Below are 18,679 nucleotides of genomic sequence, written 5' to 3' on the forward strand. Positions count from 1 at the left end.
TCTTTTCCGTGTACGTATACGCAATACATGCGCACGTAGATAACTCTATGGGGGCTGTCATTCCGAACACCGCTGGAACAACAGCGAAATTTCACCTTTTTGCCTTCCTTACCTCAATGAGGAAAGGCTATAAAATCACTCGAAAAATGCACCTCTTTATTCGACCTCGTAGACCCACCTTCACGTATACCTATCGATTCAGAATCAAATTCTGAACAAATGCCTGTGCGTGTGTATGTCTGTAAGTCCGTGCACCGAAAAATATGCACATCATTATCTCCGGATTTGCTGAACCGATTTGGTCTCAATCAATCCGTCTTAGGGTCCCACAAGACCCATGTTAATATTATGAAGTTTAGAAAAAAAACTTAAAAAGTTATGCTGAAAAAACGATTTTAGCTAAACTACGGAAGATTGTAAAAAGTGTGGTTTTTGTCAGAAAACCTGTCATTCTATATATTGTTAGAAAGGTATTTGAAAGACCTTTCCAACGCGTTCAAAAGATTTAAGATCTGATAACCCCATCAAAAGTTATGAGCAGTTGAGTGTTATTTATACACTTATTTGAGGCCGGATCTCACTTACTTTGATGAAAAAGCTGTCCGGATTTATCATGCGACCCATCGTTGGATAGGTAATCAAAAGACCTTTCCAACGAGCCCAAAAGATTGAGGATCTGACAACCCTATTGAAAACTTATAAGTACTTTAGTGTTTTTATATACACTTTTTTTAGGCTGGATCTCAGATATATTGATAAAAATCAGTGTTATTTCTACACTTTTTTGAGGCTGTGTGGTATATTCACTTTATGAATGTGAGGAAGGCACCAACCACCTAAAGGTGAATTAAGTAACGTTTTTCTTAGAAAATTAATGAAATGAAAATTACTGTTACTTACGCCAAATAATGCATTTTATGTTTTTTTTATGTAACAGGCAATTAACCACTTCCAAACGAAACTTACTTAGGGAAACCGTGCAGATTTTCCCTTGCCCCTTTAAAAAAAGTCCCTAGTGCGCGGTGGAGATGGGAGCGGCCGACTATGGGCGGCTGCCATGGTGTTAGAAATCTGGTTCAGGTGGAGTTGGTTCTATTCCCAATTATCAATTCCTAGTCAACTTGAGCTTAGACAATCATCACTTGACATAGCGAAATTCAGTCTGCAATCCGCTAAAATAACCGTTTCCTAGCAAAGTGAAGTAACAGACAATCAACGACTAAAATTTAACTGAAATGGGGTCGCAGATTTTGAATTCGATGTTAAAAGTGAGACAATAGAAATTATGTAAAATATTTTTAGAAATTATTTTTGTTACGACCAAAACAATTATCTTCCAATGCGTTACGTCGTTGTTGGAAGACCCCAAGTACAGTCCTGACTCGATTATCCGAAGGGCTTGGAGAAAAATTACTTCGGATAATCGAATCGAATACTCGAAACTATTAAAACAAATCTGTTGCCAAACACGGGATGGCACTGTATTGTATCGAAGACGTTAACCACCCAGGAGAGGATAAAGCTTGAAAACTAGGTGAGGATTCCCTTTAGGTTAACCAAACGAATACAGTCAAAATGAACTGCACGCTAGCTACGATCATTCTATTTCGCTGTCATTTCACATGTGACAGGATATAGGTTATGTTCCATCAGAACCACGTGTTTGCCTCGCTCTACATTCCAAGCACCGATTGTTCCAGAAACCCAGGATAAAATGGACAACCCAGGTCGCAATCCCGCCAAAATCATGGACCAACTGCTCAGGATGACCAACCGAACGCTGGAACTACGGGGTACGTCGAAACAACTTCAACAAACAGCAGATATTCCTAACTTATGCTCTTCAACAGTAAACACCAGCCGCATAACCTCAAAAATCATACTCGCCAACAAGGTCGACTACCTGGAGGAGATCCACAGGAACCGGGAAGCCCAACGATCGACGATTAGTCCCAAAACGCCACCACAGCAGACCGTTGTCAAGAATGAGTTGATCAATTGAGGAGAGAATAAAGAGAGAAAATAAAAACACCGCCTGTTTTTTTTTCTACTTGAATCAGAAAAGTTTTTAATCTTTTTCCTTTCTTCTTGTTTTCTGCAATTTTTTCCTTTTTAATTACAAATTAATAAATATTATACAGGCTGTCCGCTCATCGTAACGTAAGCACTTAGATTTGGACATTTATCTAACTTCACTGTATCCACTTGAAATTCTTTTGGCACTCGTCGCCAATTTTGCGCATCGAAGTAGTAATACGTGCCACGTTCGGTTGTGCCATTCTTCTCGTACGGTGTCATGCCCGGCACGCGCGTGATCCACACCTTCTCCTCCGTATGATATCGCCAATCTCTACTATGTCTGGAAGGGGACAGGGAAGACAGATTCGTTAGACTGAGGTTCGTAGATCGGCAGACAAGGACTTACAGTTCTGCTGCGGCCGCCAGCTGCATCACATCACCAACGTTCGTGTAAAATAAATAAAATAATAGATCATCCTTATATTTTTGCAACGTTAGCTTCGACAGCTTATCCCTTATTGACATGTTGATCAAATACTCTGGTGGTACGTTGTAGTCGATATCTTGGGGTCTGCAAGCGCGTAAGAAGATTAGCAACTGTTCACCAAGGTCAAACCATGGGTCCTACTACCTCGCCGGAGAGTCGGCAAAGGGGCCGCCGAAACTAGGATACAGGTTCTCGACCGACGTCAGATTCAGTCCCAGTGCCATCAGGTCCTGGCCCATCGCCAACGTTACCAGGTTTGGATCGGATTCGGCGGCGCGGATGAACGTTAAGAGACCAACCATACCGAACTGGTTATTGACCATACTAGCAGGAATATTCGTGACCATTCCTAGAAAAAAAAGAGGCGTTTTCAAAAAGAACCCGACACTTCAACCGTCCTCCTCCCTTACCATTGGGTGATGTTTGTACGCCTCGTTTCATAGCTCCCTTGTCCATGTTGACGCTGGAATTGGCCACGTCCACGTTCTGCAGGTCCATGCCCATGCCGACAGCACCACCGATCGGACCGCCGCCCTTGCCGCCGACGCCGCCCAAACTGTCCGCACCATGATGATCGCCCGAATGATGATGGTGGTGGACGCCCTGCAGGCCCTGACTCGCCGCCAGCTGGCCGCCGCTGTTGTCGGCGCCGCCGGACGCGTTCTGCTGCGTGCCGGGCAGCGCCGGGAAGTCTTCGCTCGACATCGTAAACTCCGTCTGCTCGGACGTCGGCTGCTTTACCATACCAACTGGAATTAGGTTGTTGGAAAGATGAGAAAACAGATAAATTTAAATTAGTCAATATTTTGAGACAAATAACAACTTCTTTTCTATCCTTCCCTAACCTGTCTTCTAAACTGTCTATGGGCCTGTAAGAAAATTATTCAGACTAGTTTCACTGATACCTCATTGGATAAGTACTCCATACTCAAACACAACCCAGTTCAACGAATCGTCTCTGCGTTTAACCTTACACATTAGGCCAGGCCACATCAATGTACGGTGGTCCAGATCGCAAAATTTAGTGAAAATTGAGTTTTCCGAAAATTGTGCAGTTTTAAAGCTTTGGTGTCTTGGAAAGAGTTGATGCAAATATGGAAATGGAGTGACTTTTGGCTTGGTTGAAAATTAAGGTGATTCACGAATAGGGTATTTCAGAAAACTTTTCGAGAATATTTCTGGGTTTTTTTAACTTTTTAAGCTATCTAGCAAAGGGATAGTTTGCGAATAACAACCGATTTTATCAAAAACATCTGAGAAAAAACCTAAAAATCTGTTTTTTAACGTTGAAATTGAGGGTTCAGTTTCAGAAAAATTGAGATGCTCTCAAAAACAAACATGATTATGAACATAAAGGAATTATTAGCCTACGAAAAACAAACAAACAAAACCTCGCACTTTTTGACTGTTTGCCAGTTTGTCTGCTTTGTTTGTTTGCCTGGATTTGTTTGTACAAACGTCAGCCTGCATTAATTTTGCCTTGTTTGCGAGTTTGGCAAACTGACAAACACGAAAAAGTGCGAGTTTGTTTGTTTGTTTGCCGTAGTGTAATGGCTCCTTCAGTCTGCATACATTTGGCGAGTTTGCCGCAAAAAAAAAAATGGCGAGTTTGGCAAACTGTCAAACAAACACAAAAAGGGGGAGTTTGTTTGTTTGCCCAAAAAAGTGTCCACACATTTTTGCAACTCCGTAGTAAAAATACTTACAGTGAGTCAAATATTTATCCGTACCCGCAAAATTGCTATTTTATATCTCAACAATATTTTTTCAAAATATACTTCGTTTTCATTTTTTATTGACATTTTTCGACCAAAAACCCCCCGGGGGAAATTTTCTGGTAGTCAGACAGAAGAAAAAAACCCCACCTTTTGCCTTTTGAAGCTTCCAAATTCGTCCACTACAGCCCGATTACGAGTCCCTAGGCTGAAATTTGTTATTTTAACAAACATAGGGAGGTTCGAAAAGACTACCTAAATATTTGAAAAGGTCCTATGAAAATTTCATTTGCTAATTTGAAGGTCTCGAGACTAGAGCGTCCAATTTCCCGGGATTACAAAATTCCCGGGAAACGGGAAATTTTGAGCCAATCCCGGGAAATCCCGGAAATTCCCGAAAAAAATTAAATTTATTGAAAATTGTTCTGATCTTGAGTTTAATTAATATTATGCAACAAAATTGTATAGAGCAATTCCAGCTCAAATCAGGATTGTACTTTTGTACCCGACCCTCTCCGATTTCAATGAAACTTTTTAGACATGTTATCCTAGGCCTATATAAGCCATTTTTGTGTATATGGAGCCAGTTGCACTCGATAATGACATTTGAGAAGGGCGTAAGGGTTTTAAATATTTTTGTATTTTGTAATTTAAATATTGCTGTATCTCTGAGCCGTTACATCGTATCAAAAAGTGGTCAAAGACAAACTTGTAGGAAATTAGACGGGCTTTTTGAAAAAAAAATACACTGAAAGAAAAATACACGCCAATTCTATGAGATTTTTCAATTTTTAAGTTTAAAAGTTAAATTTTAAGGTGATGTCACGATTTTTTTCGCTCAAAATTTTTGTGAAAATAGCCTAAAATGTGACAAAAAGACTCACGAAAAATGCAGGATGGTATGTCTCTCCTAAAAAATACAAAAATCATTTACTAAAACTGTTTTTTTTTAATTGGTCTGAACATCAAAATTTTCAAAAACCGATAGCGTGAATCGATTCCCCAGACCATTTTTTTTTACATAAAAATCTCCATATTGACCATTGTCCTATGTCCAATCCTTGTGAAGATACAGCGGTTTTAAAAATAAAAATGTTGAAAAAATAGGTTTTTTTTAGTGGTTTTTGGCAATTTCTATAAGACAGACTTTATTTTTCAGTCTCGTAAATATTGTTACCGGAAAGCTCGTCCAATTTCCTATAAGTTTGTCTCAAATATTTGAAGCAAACTTTGAATATACTTTTGCATTTTTCGAGAACCTCTTTAACAATGGAAAGTAATTTTTCAATGATTTTTTTATGTATTATGATTTAAATTATACGATAAATCAACATCATTCCACAAAAAGTCTTCCATTTATTCACATTTAACCTTCTAACACCTGTATTTGCACCAGTGCTCCATAATTCCTTTACTTCAAATTGTAATTTCTTTAATACTAGGTATTCAACCAATTGAATTAATTCTTCTTGCACGATGTCGATTATCATCTCGTTTGATCATGGTGAACAAAAACGAAAAAAAGTCTCAATTTTAATTTGGTTCATATGGTTTTGATGAAATAACATCAATCTGTAAAAAGCTTTCCTAATTGTAATAATTTTATACTCGTCAGGCAAGATCTATTCCCAGTTGCTTTAGAAATTAATATTATCAGAAATAAATCCTGATATCATAATTTCTGATAATCTGATTAATTATATATTAACCAAACAATAAATTTAATTGAACAAAATCATGTTGAGTTTGTTCATTTATTATTTTTTCAGAGCATTTTCAAAAAAAACGTTTCCAATAATTTAAGAAAATGTATACTTCCGCTTGAATTTCGGGAATTCCCAGGGAAATCTACTCGAGACCAAAGAGCTCAGATCTGGAAATATTTTTCCCTGATTCCTTATAATATGTTACATAACATATCCAAAAATTGCGAACATCCATTAACATGATTCAGAAATATAATTTTTTTAACATAAAAACTGGGTTTTTTCGAAGCGCCGCGAGTAAAAGCGGAAAAATGAGGAAAACGGGCAAAAATCAATTTTTTTCACTAAAACTGCGATAACATGAGAATTTCAGCGATGACCTATACATGTTTGGGTACCAAAATTTTCGTATTAAAAGACGTAACCACATATTTTTCCTTGAAATCCCAACTAATAAACTTTCTTTTGAAACGTGGCGCTCTAAAATTGGTTCAGCCGTTCCGGAGATATGATTTTTTGAAAAATATGCTGTTTACGAAAATCGACGAAAAATGCAATTTTTTGGACCAACCTATTTTAGATAGGAGCACCCTAATCGCCAAACAAAAAAATACGGGTCTAATTATTTGGGTCAAAGAACCCCCACTCCAAATTTGAGCCAAATCGGTAAGGTCTTTTGATAACCTATCCAATGATAGTTCGCATGATAGATCCGGACAATGTTTTCATCAAAATATCTGAGATCCAGCCGCTGATAAGTTTAAAATTTACACTTAAGTGCTCATAAGTCTACAATGTTTTGGATGCATTGGAAAGGTCTTTTGATTACTCCATCTATCGATGGGTCGCATGATAGATCTGAACAACGGTTTTATCAAAACATCTGTATAAATAATACTTAAGTGCTAATAACTTCTAATAGGGTTATCAGCCGGGTCCGCGGTGTAGGGGTAAACGTGATTGCCTCTCACCCAGGTCGGCCTGGGTTCGATCCCAGAAGGTCCCGGTGGCATTTTTCGAGACGAGATTTGTCTGATCACGCCTTCCGTCGGGCGGGGAAGTAAATGTTGGCCCCGGTCTAACCTAGAGGTTAGGTCGTTAGCTCAGTCCAGGTGTAGGAGTCGTCTCCCTGGGTCCTGTCTCGGTGAAGTCGCTTGTAGACAGTTGGACTAACAATCCAAAGGTCGTCAGTTCGAATCCCGGGATGGATGGAAGCTAAGGTGTAAAAAGAGGTTTGCAATTGCCTCAACAATCAAGCTTTCGGACACCTAGTTTCGAGTAGGAATCTCGCAATCGAGAACGCCAAGGCAATACTGTAGAGCGAATAATTTGAGGGTTATCAGATCTTCGACGTTTTAGGCTCATTGAAAAGGTCTTTTAAATACGTTTCTAAAATTTGTAACATAATGGGTAGTTTTTTTTTACAAAAACCACCCTTTTTACAATCTTTCGGGCTTTTGTTAAAATAATTTTTTAGCATAACTTTTTAACGGTGCACATCAACCAGAGCTTTTGCACCCAGATTTTTGTTACAGACATTTTAGTTTCTTCAAAACTGCGGGTACTATTGAAATATTTTTTTATTCATCCCCTAATGTACTGTCCACAAAGTAATTTACAACAGAGTTTGACTAATCTTACAATCCCGTTGTTGCAGGATTGGGTAGATAATCGTGTGCATAGTTTTCGGTGCACGGACTTACAGACATACACACGCACAGACATTTGTTCAGAATTTGATTCTGAGTCGATAGGTATACGTGATTTTAAAAGATTCGTGGTAGATTTCCTTAAAATAGTGTTTGACAGTTCGACGCCCACGAATTATTTCAAGAAAATCTACCGTGGTTGATCATAAACTGTTTAACAATCCCCCTCAAATCTACCAGAAAATCCCTTCTCAAGATACAGATTTTTCAGAATCCACATCCTGGTTGCAAAATTTTGTTGAAACTTGTATGGAAGAAAACCATCAAAATAAACAAAAAATGCTATAATTTTAAAAAATTACTCACATAAAACTCTAGAAAAAGATTTTTTTGCCTGGCATAATGAAATGACGAAAAAACCTTCTTATAATTTCCAAAAATAACTGTGCTGAAAAAATCATTATAGAACTCATTTCAGTTAGTTCCAAAGACGGGGTTTGATTGTAAAGGGTAAAGGTTTCGAGGGATGATCAGACCGATACATGCCAGTTATGTGCAGGCTTTTTAAAATTGGTATTGAATTGTGGGGTCACCTAAATATGCCCTTGTCATATCTTTGTCGGATGGTAGGCATGCCGGTGGTTAGTGAGAGAGGAAAATACATTCGTTTATGAAAAAAGAACCTCCCGAAAGCGTTTCAGCTCAGTAAGAACGGCGAGTGATATAAATTTGATATGACTGTTTGTGCCCACCCCATAGCTAACGTTCGATCCATTCTTTGAACTATTTTTTTTAGAGAAGAAGCCAGTTTTCACCATAAAATTAAGAGATATTCTGGGGTTGAAATAGATTGTAACGTTGTAACTTCCTAATCTTAAAGTCGTCTAAAAAACCTAAAGTAGCAGTCCTATCCTGGGATCCGATCGAACCGCAAACGAACCCCCCGGGTACACATCAAAGGGTAGGGGGTACCCATTTCCGCCTCGATCGAATCCCTCTCAGAGTTCAAGCTAGAAGTAGTAGGAAGAAAAAAAGTGCACGCACATCTCGTCGCTGGCGGCACGCTGGTCAACTTACACTTACCGTACGGTTTACTGCCGGGCGGCTGCAGCGCGTTCGACTGCGGCAGCGACGAGGCCGGGTCGCCACCCTGGCCGCCGGGCCCACCACCGCCGCGCGCGTTCGTGAGCGAGGGAAACTCGGACAGGTCGAGCAGGGGCGGCGTTCCCGTGTCCGCCGTCCCGTTGTCGAACACGCTATGGAAATTGTTGATGCTATTCCCGCTCTGAGATCCGTATCCTCGTGACTGCATGAACGAGACCATGTTGGACTGTGGAAGGAGGAAGGAAAAAAAGAGACACCGGGTTAGTTTGACAGAAGAAAGTGGAAAGAATTTGTGATTTGATGTACTTTTTGACATTCAAACGAATAAGCCCTCCCTTTTGTTTACACTGCGTCTTGGAATCGCTTTCTAATCGAAACAGGCGCGCGCGCGCGATAACAAACACAAACCGCGATGTTGTTTACACTCTTGTTTGCTGCAGTTACTTCAAGAATTTTTGTTCATGTGTGAGTTTGTATTTGTGCAAAAATTCGCCAATTCAAACGCTTCCACTCTCTCTCTCACACTTCTTCTGGTAGTTTCTTTCGGTGAACTCCGAGGACTCTACGTCTTGGCATTATTTTCCTCCATTTTTTTGTTACTTCTCTTCTGCGCTGGCTTATCTTCCGGCCCCGGTCAATACAACTAACCGAAACTGGTTTCAACTTGCTAGAAGAAGACGAAGAGAGTCGCTGGTATAGCTTAACTTTGATGACGACCAAGTCAGCTCAGCCACTTTATTTTTGCGATACGCAATTTATTGCGATGTGTGTGTACGTGCGTGTTTATGTTTATATTTTTTGACGCACCACGTGCTTCGGTTGCGTGCAATTGCGTTTCAATGAATTCGTCGACATTGAATTCAATTTAAAAAAAGAAGTCCGCTTGTCTGTGGTAAAAGGTAAACAGAATCATAATTATTGTCAGCAAGGTTGGGGCTGCTCTTTGTAGCGGGCACCAATATAATGCAGCGTCGTAGGTACTTCCACTTGGGAAACCTCCGACGTCGTAATTGACCACAACCAGATTAGCAGCTATAGTTATCTCAAAGTCCTCTGTATCAGTGTTTTGATGATCAGACAAGCGCGAGGTTTGCTCTTTATTGAGTTGGGTGTTTCCAGCGTAGGAATAGAAGAAGGTACCAGACTTTCAGACTTTGTGCACGTTAGTACAAATCTCTCTAAGTTTAGAAACAACGTAACAACCCAGGCAACATTTTTGAACCAACTAGCCTCCACCTAGTTTTGTTGAGGTTTTATGGTAGCATCTTGATTGCTGAATAGTTTTATTTCGGCACTTACCGCAACCAATAAGCAAAAGCTGATTAATAGGTTCTAACAAGGTTTCATGCCTCGAACATACAACCAGGTGACAATAAAAGCCAAATGGCTTTGAATGAGGTTTTATGAAAGTTTTAAGAGAGTCGTAAAAACTGTTTGGCAATGCAGTTTTATCGCATGCTTCTTTAAAACCAAGGATGTTTTAGCTGTCAAGCGTCATTAGGCATGCAAAATGCTCATTTAAAACCATAAGTTCCTAAAAGAGCATTTATCGCGGCCAAATAGCAGCGCATAAATATGGCGCTAAATGCGTGGTCTGATTGAATGTTCTTGCCAAGATGGCAGAAAAAATAGAAAAAGCAATAAATTTGATGAAAACACACATTTATGCTGAATTTCGAACATAATTAGCATAGCCATAGAAGCCCAAAAATGATAGGATATATATATTTTATTTTTTTTTTTCAATGAATTGCAATAAAGTATTGGTTTCATGAAAAACTGTACTTACAAAAGAATTCACATTCGTCGATAACATTTTAACCGCAGCTGAAATTGCGCCACCTGTTTCGAGAAATGTGCTCTCGCATCAATTTAATTACCTTCAATATAATTTATTACGCCATTTTTGCTAACCATCTCCATTTTATAATTGGGCAAGACCTATTTTTTTTGCCAGAATAAAACCTGTTTGGCATAAGACGTTTGAAGACGTATGAAATGTCATTTTTCCACAAAGGTTTTATTAAGGCTTTGAGGAGTTTGTTAACATTCAGTTGTAAGGCCATGACAACCTTTTGCGGAGGTCCTTTTGTGTTTTTAAGAGGGGTTTATCGGGATTCTGGGGAGACTGTTACGACTGAGTGGTTTTAATGTTGGTTTTGGCTGAGAGGTTTTATAGCGGTTGTGACGGCAACGATAAAGCCTGAAATGTTAATTGGGAAATGGGCCATGAGCTAGCTTATGCACTTGGAAAAATAAATAACGTTTTAAGAATAAACCATTTTTAACTGAAATGCCTTTTTCTGGAATGAATTTATTATTTTATTAAATCCTGAAATATATAAAAAGAGCCTGTCAAAATGAACATTTTTTTTTTACGGATTTTGTCAATTCTATCAAAAGTTATGGGCAGAAAACGATTAAAAAAATGCTCAAAATAATAACCTCCGAAATATTGTCAGCAAATGTACTCAAGAATGTGTACTTTCATATGCTTCCGAGAGCGAGGTCCAACTTCGTCACCTTTTCAGGTTATTTACATTTCAAAATTGCGTCGTTTTCGTTGTATTTTGACTAAAAAAAAAGTAAATCTTTCCCAGTTCCTGAGGAGAACACCCTTGAAGAGTATCGGGGCCGGCATTTACAAAGCGGATTCAGTGGCAGTTTTTAACTCAACAAATGTTAACATTCCATAGGTCGCCTTCCTAAGGTGTCGTTGATAAGGTCCTGCTTGTGACGATGCATTACCTTCCTTTTACTAAACAATCGAATCTAGAAGGGAAACGATCACTAATTGTATTGGTCCGAGTCGGGATTTGAACCCCGTTCTACCGCTTACGGGGCGGAAGGATTACCACAAGGCTATGTGACTCGGTCATTTTGGCTATGACTTTCGTTTAAAAAATCCTATTTTCGTTCTCTTGGTTTTAAAGAGCTCTACCAGTGTCTAGAAGACACCAAATTGCTATGACGTAACCCTGAATTGCATTATCAAAAAACTCATTTTTTCATAATCATCTTAACCTAAATTACAAAAATGGCTCTAAAACCTTCCCGTTTGGAAAAAGAGCTTTGTGCTCTGCAGCAAAGATGCTCAGAATGGCGTTCCCTGCAACTTTTCTGAAGACACCGAAGCGCTATCTCGTCATCCAGCAAATATACAAATTCAGAACCACCCTAATGTCCATCATACCAAAAGATGTCCCTATATTGGCACTGATCAATTGCGAGTTTGGACCACTGTGCATTGAAGCTGAATCAAACCGATCAATTTGAACTTTTCGGAAAGATAACAACGAATAATTATTGATAGGCTTACAAACATTACTCATAATATGTAAGGATTGTTGCTTTTTCTTTAAATTCCGATAATTAAAATTTTTAGAAAAGGGGTTTTAAGGTAAGAACAATCTCTACAAATCTGTTATAACAAAACGATCCACCTATAAGGTCGGTTAAAAATCCGTATCCATTGTTATGCAATTCCAAAAATGCTTCTTCAAAAATCTTTGTTCGTCTTATGCACACTGATAAACTACAGCTCAAATGTTGATAAAATGTCAAAACATAAAAAATCGATGTGGCTGGAATTGTTCGATATATATGTAGTCCACAATTTTGCAAAATGATTTTTTCTTTTTTTTTTTTATTTGCTACATGGGTATTTTTTTCTGTCCCACTTGTAGTCCAATATAAACCAAAAACCACGATTTTTTTTCACTTTTACGCTAAATAGCTCACCAGAACAGACACTTGATTATAGTTCTACCTCTGCCAGATCCGTGCACTTTCCAAATGGAATCCCCATTAGCGGATCAATTATTTACAGCTAATTTTGACCACAACACAACACACTTCCTTGACTACCTGGAGCGTCCGCAAGTCATCACACGGCAGCAGCAGTAGCGCACCAACTGCCACAAAATGACAACTTGCTAATCGAAACTATTTCGCGTTGAGGTTATTTATTTGACAAAACCAAGAAACCTAACTTTAAAAAAAACAACCGGCGATTTAGAACGGTCGAATGAGCCCCACTTCAAACCCCCCAATTGACATTCGGTGCAATAGTTCGTAACTGATTTTGGCCAAAGCGGTTACGGTTGAACTAGTTATATGTTGGTCGGTCATATTTGATGGTGATGATGAGTCAGCGCGCGGCTGGTCGACAATCGACGGTCGGGGTAACCGGCCGGCCACCCCGAGCTGGAGCAGTCAGTAATCGCACTCCATTTTTAGCATAAAACTGCGTAATTGAGAATAATTACCCACACAGCGGGCTTAAACTTTTGTAGGAGAGGCAGGGATTTTTTTTTTTGTGGTTTGAAAATATGTAATTTATAGAATACTAAATTGATAATTCTTCAAGATATTGTAATCATAAACATGACCGTCATAGATTAATTAAAGTCCAAGCTAGAATGTTTTTTTCTTCTGTTACCAGATTTTGTTTTCAAAAGTAAGAAGGGTAACTGTCCCTACATTGGGCCTAGTACTTAAATTGAACCTACGAAATCTTCTTATCTATATATATAACAAATTTCGACGGTTTTGTTCGAACGCGAATCAGTTCAATACGGAGCGTCGTATCGAGGTGCTCTTTGTTGCGTTGGGTTCGTAAAAGTCCAAGGAAGGTTCTTACGCCAAAAAGTGACAACTTTGGCCACTCTGGAACCGATTCCGGAAAATCTGCAGATTGTATGGGAAAAGCTGCGTAAAATCAAATGTTGATCACAGGAGGCTGAATAAGCAAACAAACTTGACACGTCAAGAAAGCAAAAAGGGCAGGACGAAGTTTGCCGGGAAAAGCTTGTTTAATTTAAAGAAATTATACACTTCATCGATTTTTCTAGGAATTTGCCAATTGGGGTCGATAATTACTTGAGGGTGGTCTCTTCGGGAAGAAACCATGGGGATTTTTTTTTCAATAAATATTTTTCCACCTGGATACAATTTTTGCAAGAATGTTGCTGATGTTTAGGAAGTGTTTTATGATGAAAATTTTCAGCCGTTTTTTATTGTTTTTTCTCAGATAGTTTAGGATCATCGTTTCGGACGACCGCGACTAAATCCACAATATTAATTAATACAAATCCCAGCGAAAAACATGAAAATATAGTTTTTGAAAATAAATAAGATTTGAATTTATTTTTTTATTTTTAAAATGTCTTAAATACATGGTATTTAAGATATTTTTAAATTGGTTTCACTTTCACACTATCAACAGTATAAAAAACCTGAACAATTCTCTACGAAATCGGTCGATTTCAACCATTTTTTTTTTAATTTTCTTATTTGTCCATACAAAAATGGTACGTAATTATTCGAAAATCTGTAACTTTTGAAGTAGTTTTCTGATCAATTTGGTGTCTTCAGCAAAGTTGTAGTTATTGATGAGGACTATTCAGAAAAATAGGTACACGGAAATTTTATTTATTTTTGAGATTCATTGATATATTTTGGGGGACTAAACTCCGCAACATTTGAGCCATAGAGAAGTACGGTCAAAAATTTTGCCACCAAGTTATGATTTTTGGAAATGTACTTTGCAGATTTTTTGATAAATTCCTTCGTTTTCAAGATATAGCCACCAAAATTTTGATTTCAGCGAAATATTGGTAGTTTTTTGATTTATAAAAAAAGTTACTTAATCCAACTTTCGGTGGTTGGTGCCTTCCTGGCATATTTTTATCGAAATATCTGAGATCCGGTCTCAAAAAAAGTTTATTAAAAACACTAAAGTACTTATAACTTTTGATAGGGTAGTCAGATCTTCAATCTTTTGGGCTTGTTGGAAAGGTCTTTTGCATGATAGATCCGGACAACTTTTTCATCAAAATATTTGAGATCCGGCTTCAAAAAAGTGTATAAATAACACTTAAGTGCTCATAACTTTTGATGGGGTTGTCAGATCTTCAATCTTTTGAACGCGTTCGAAAGGTCTTTCAAATACCTTTCCAACAATATATAGCATTTTCTTACAAAAACCACCCTTTTTCATAATATTTAAAATTCTAGCCAAATCGTTTTTTCAGCATAACTTTTGAAGTACTTTTCTAAAACTCATAATATTAACTAGGGTATTGTGGGACCCCAAGACGAATCGATTGAGACCAAAACGGTCCAAATCGGTCCAGCCAGTCCGGAGATAATCGTGTGCATATTTTTCGGTGCACGGACTCACATCCAGACACACGCACAGACATTTGTTCAGAATTTGATTCTGAGTCGATAGGTATACGTGAAGGTGGGTCTACGAGGTCAAATAAAGAAGTTCATTTTTCGAGTGATTTTATAGCTTTTCCTGATTGAGGTGAGGAAGGCAAAAAGTGACCATGATTGTCAATTTCTGAAAATATAGTTTTTAAAAGTTCAGATAATTTGCTAAAAAAATTGCCTAAGAGACTTTGAAGATTGGACCTCTGATTGCTGAGAAACAGCGTCTAAAAAAAATAAATAGAAAATTTGAAGTTTTCTAAGCTCCACCCTCCATTTTCTAATGGTCCGATTTTCAATGTTAAAAAATGAAACATTTGTGAAATTTTCCGATATTTTCGAAAACAATATTTTCAAACATTTTTAATCAAGACTAACATTTTAAAAGGAGCAAATATTTAATATAACGCCCTTTTGAAATGTCTTGTCTTGTATTGTAAAAGTTGCGGGCTTTAGTCCTCTAAAACATATTAAAAAAACTTCGAAAATAAAAAAAACGGATTTTGGGAAATTGCGTTTTGTAAAAAAAAACAGTTAATGAAAAAATCGGATTTTTTTCCGTGTACTTATTTTTTCTGAATAGTCCTCTTGCATGGGTGACACATAGTTTTAGCCAAATAAAACAATACAAATAAAATTTCCATTTCCGGTTTTGGTAGAGAATTGCTCACCTATATAAAAACGTGTTTTGATGATCTCAACGTAAAATTATTTTTTTTAATAATATTAAAAAAGTAAATCTTTCCCAGTTCCTGAGGGGAACACCCTTGAAGAGTATCGGGGCCGGCATTTACAAAGCGGATTCAGTGGCAATTTTCATTCTCAACTAATGTTTACATGTTAAGGTTAATGTTAACATTCCAAAGGTCGCCTCCTTATGGTGTCGTGATAAGGTCCAGTTTGTGACGATACACTACCTTCCCTTTACTAAGCAATCGATTCCAGAAGAGAAACGATCACCAGTTTTAATAATTTAAAAAAAATATTTCAAAGCTTTTGGTAATTTTTTGATATTTTATATAAGTTACGGAAATTGCTTTCCGCATAATTGATCGACGCCACCAACATCGTCAGCACAGCCGACAACAGTAACCCAAACTGCGAACAAAGCTAAACTTCGTTTACCTCGCCGCGATTAAAGCAAGTAGCTCGATTAATGCTCTGTAAGCAAAACCTCAGTACCTCGTGTGTGAGGCTCTGGGGAACTTTTCGATCACAATAAAATCAGAACGTTTTGGACAGTCAAACTGAACACTTTGGAGTAATCAATCAAGAGAAAACCACCCTTTCATAATGGACGTTTTATAACTTATATAAAAAAAATAAAACTTCTACTGTCAAAAGCAGGAAAACAGCCGCACGAGTTTGCCGCAAACATGTTTGCGAGTTTGGCATAGTATAATACCTGCTTAATGATTACATTGATTTGGTTTAAAATGCATTTTCTCACTTTTTTCACTCATTTTTTTATAGTGCGCTCTGCTTAGCAGGTCAAAAATAGAGACATCTACTCTAAATAAGAGTAATTCCTTACTTTTTTTTGATAAGGTCCTATAAACAAATGTAAACATTGAGTGTATCCCTTTCACACCTTATGTCAAAGTCCATCGGAGTAAGCGGGATACACTCAATGTTTACATTTGTTTATAGGACCTTATCAAAAAAAAGTCAAGAATTGATGACCTGTGGTGAACATATATTAAAAATCTGGCAACCCTGTCTAAAACTGAAAGTCTATGTAAAACTTACTTAACCTTTTTAAGTGGGATGATGTGGAGATTTGGAGAAAAATATACAATGGCTTGTCATACTACAACAAAAATATGTAAATTGTAAAGGACTTGTCCGAAGAATCATAAAATTTCATGATTTGGCAACCCTGTCAGTAAACCACGTGGACACTTTGGGGGGGAGGGGGTGTATGTCGATTGTCCACGATCCATACAAAAAAGTTTTTTTTTGTATGGACAATTGTCCACGAGGGGGGGAGGGGGGGGGGTAACAGATTCCCAAAAAAGGGTCCACGTGGTTTATGGATGGTCCCCCAGGGGTAAGATGAAAATAACGTAATTATTTGAATCTCAACTTTGCGTTTAATTTCACATTTTCTACTGTGCGCAGCACATTAAATTGTGCCCGATATTTATATCCCACACACATTAGCATATAAATATGCACAATTTGTGCACACAAAATTCAGTGGAGAGTGTGAGCAGAGCTTCGCTTCGAAACGCACAATAATGTGCAACGGAGGCGCGCATTTCAATCCAAACGTCTGCGATTTAATCGACAGCTGAGAGAACGCGGCTTGAGAAATCATGTTTAATTCGAACAACACAAAAGTGTTTCTGTGAATTTTATCTCGAGAGAGCAGTGAACAACAAAGGCAAAATTTGCGGTAAATGTTTTGAAAAAGTAGAATTTACAGTTTTTTTCCAGTGTAACTAGTTGCGAGGCCCTAACATAACTTTGACGGCAATTAAACTCCTCTCTCCACAATTTAATGACCAGAGCCCAAGCAACGCAACGGTGGTGGCATCACTCTTAGGGCCAACTCGCCCCCTCCGATCTTGATATGCAAACTAGCTCCCGCTCTAACTATACATTTTATTTTAACGCTGAATGACTCGAGCCCCGACTAGTGCCAGTGTGTGTGATTTAGGGGAGAGTGGTCAACATTGGGTTACCATAAAAAACTTTTTTTTTTCTTTTAATTTTGAACATTGCAAAAAATCTAAAATGTTTTCAAGCTATTTTTTTTCCTAAACATCAAATGCAAATTCTCCCCCAAACAAATTGCACATTTTAATTCAATGGCCGCGTTGCGAATCTACCACGTGGAGCGCCAAGCACCAGGAGAAGGGGTTTGGGGGAGAAGGGCAAAACGCGTCGTCATTTCACAGGTCGATTGCTGAATGACTGGCCGTGAATCCGCCGCCGCCGCTTGGCGACGTCACAATCACTCATACCATACCATCGTGCATGTGTGTTTGTGGTATGAAAAATGTGCGAAACATGAATGGGCTTCGGCCTGGTCGCGTCGTACGCGCGTGCATAGCAGTCACATAATCGGTTCAACATTATAAGTTAGGGGGGACCATGTAAGAGCGCTACGACAACGTGCAACATTTAAAGGAAGAAATTTGTGCAATTCTTGGAATTCAGAAACTTGAGGTATGAATCATGTTTATGAATTTTAAGATATATATATTTAAGATTGTTCGTATGTTTTGAGAGCAAATATCAACTTTGGCATGAATAGCAAAGACAAAGAAAAGTAAGGAATATTTTTCCATAGGTCCAACTCATAGCATCGAAGCTCGGAAGGCACATTTTCGAATTGAAATATGGAATATGGGTTTAAGGGCAATATGGGCATTCCAGTCTGTATCGTTATCAAGCCTTGATAATTCTATCGGCGATAATCTTTTCGCCGATAATGGACGATAGCTCATTTTAAAAAACTTTCTAAAAATGACTTAAGAGCGAGTCCACGAGCAAAGCATACCCATCTCGCATCGACCTCACCAATCTGCCTGAAATTTTCAGGGGTTGTTTGTACATATAAAACTAGCATCTGGCCAAAATATGAGCACTCTAGGTCAACGGGTAGTGGGGCAAATCGGGACACAAAGTTTGAAGGTTCAAAAACGTCAAAAATCTTAAAAATGCTATAACTTTGGCAAAACTTAATATAATTTCAAAATTCAAAATACATCTGAAAAGGCTTTAAAAATGCAATAAAATGCAGGGAGAAGCTCCTCAATTGGTTAAATCTAAAAA

General features: G+C 38.1%; 1 protein-coding gene across 2 annotated transcripts in view; it reads right to left on the reverse strand.

Moving 5' to 3' along the window:
* Positions 1 to 2,036: 2,036 nt before the first annotated feature.
* Positions 2,037 to 18,679, reverse strand: part of LOC120412962 (regulator of gene activity) — a 43,445-nt gene continuing 26,802 nt past the window's right edge. The window contains exons 4-8 of one of the 2 annotated variants that reach the window (XM_039573607.2): positions 8,660 to 8,906; positions 2,917 to 3,255; positions 2,651 to 2,855; positions 2,426 to 2,590; positions 2,037 to 2,359 (exon numbers count right to left, since the gene is read on the reverse strand). In XM_039573607.2, the coding sequence (XP_039429541.1) occupies positions 2,134 to 2,359; positions 2,426 to 2,590; positions 2,651 to 2,855; positions 2,917 to 3,255; positions 8,660 to 8,906 (1,182 nt within the window). In that variant the 3' untranslated portion in view covers positions 2,037 to 2,133. Of the gene's footprint in view, positions 2,360 to 2,425; positions 2,591 to 2,650; positions 2,856 to 2,916; positions 3,256 to 8,653; positions 8,907 to 18,679 lie in introns of both variants that reach the window. The other variant, XM_039573606.2, reaches the window with a different exon arrangement.

Source organism: Culex pipiens, chromosome 3 (assembly GCF_016801865.2).
Source record: "Culex pipiens pallens isolate TS chromosome 3, TS_CPP_V2, whole genome shotgun sequence".
In the NCBI taxonomy this organism is placed as follows: Eukaryota; Metazoa; Arthropoda; class Insecta; order Diptera; family Culicidae; genus Culex; species Culex pipiens.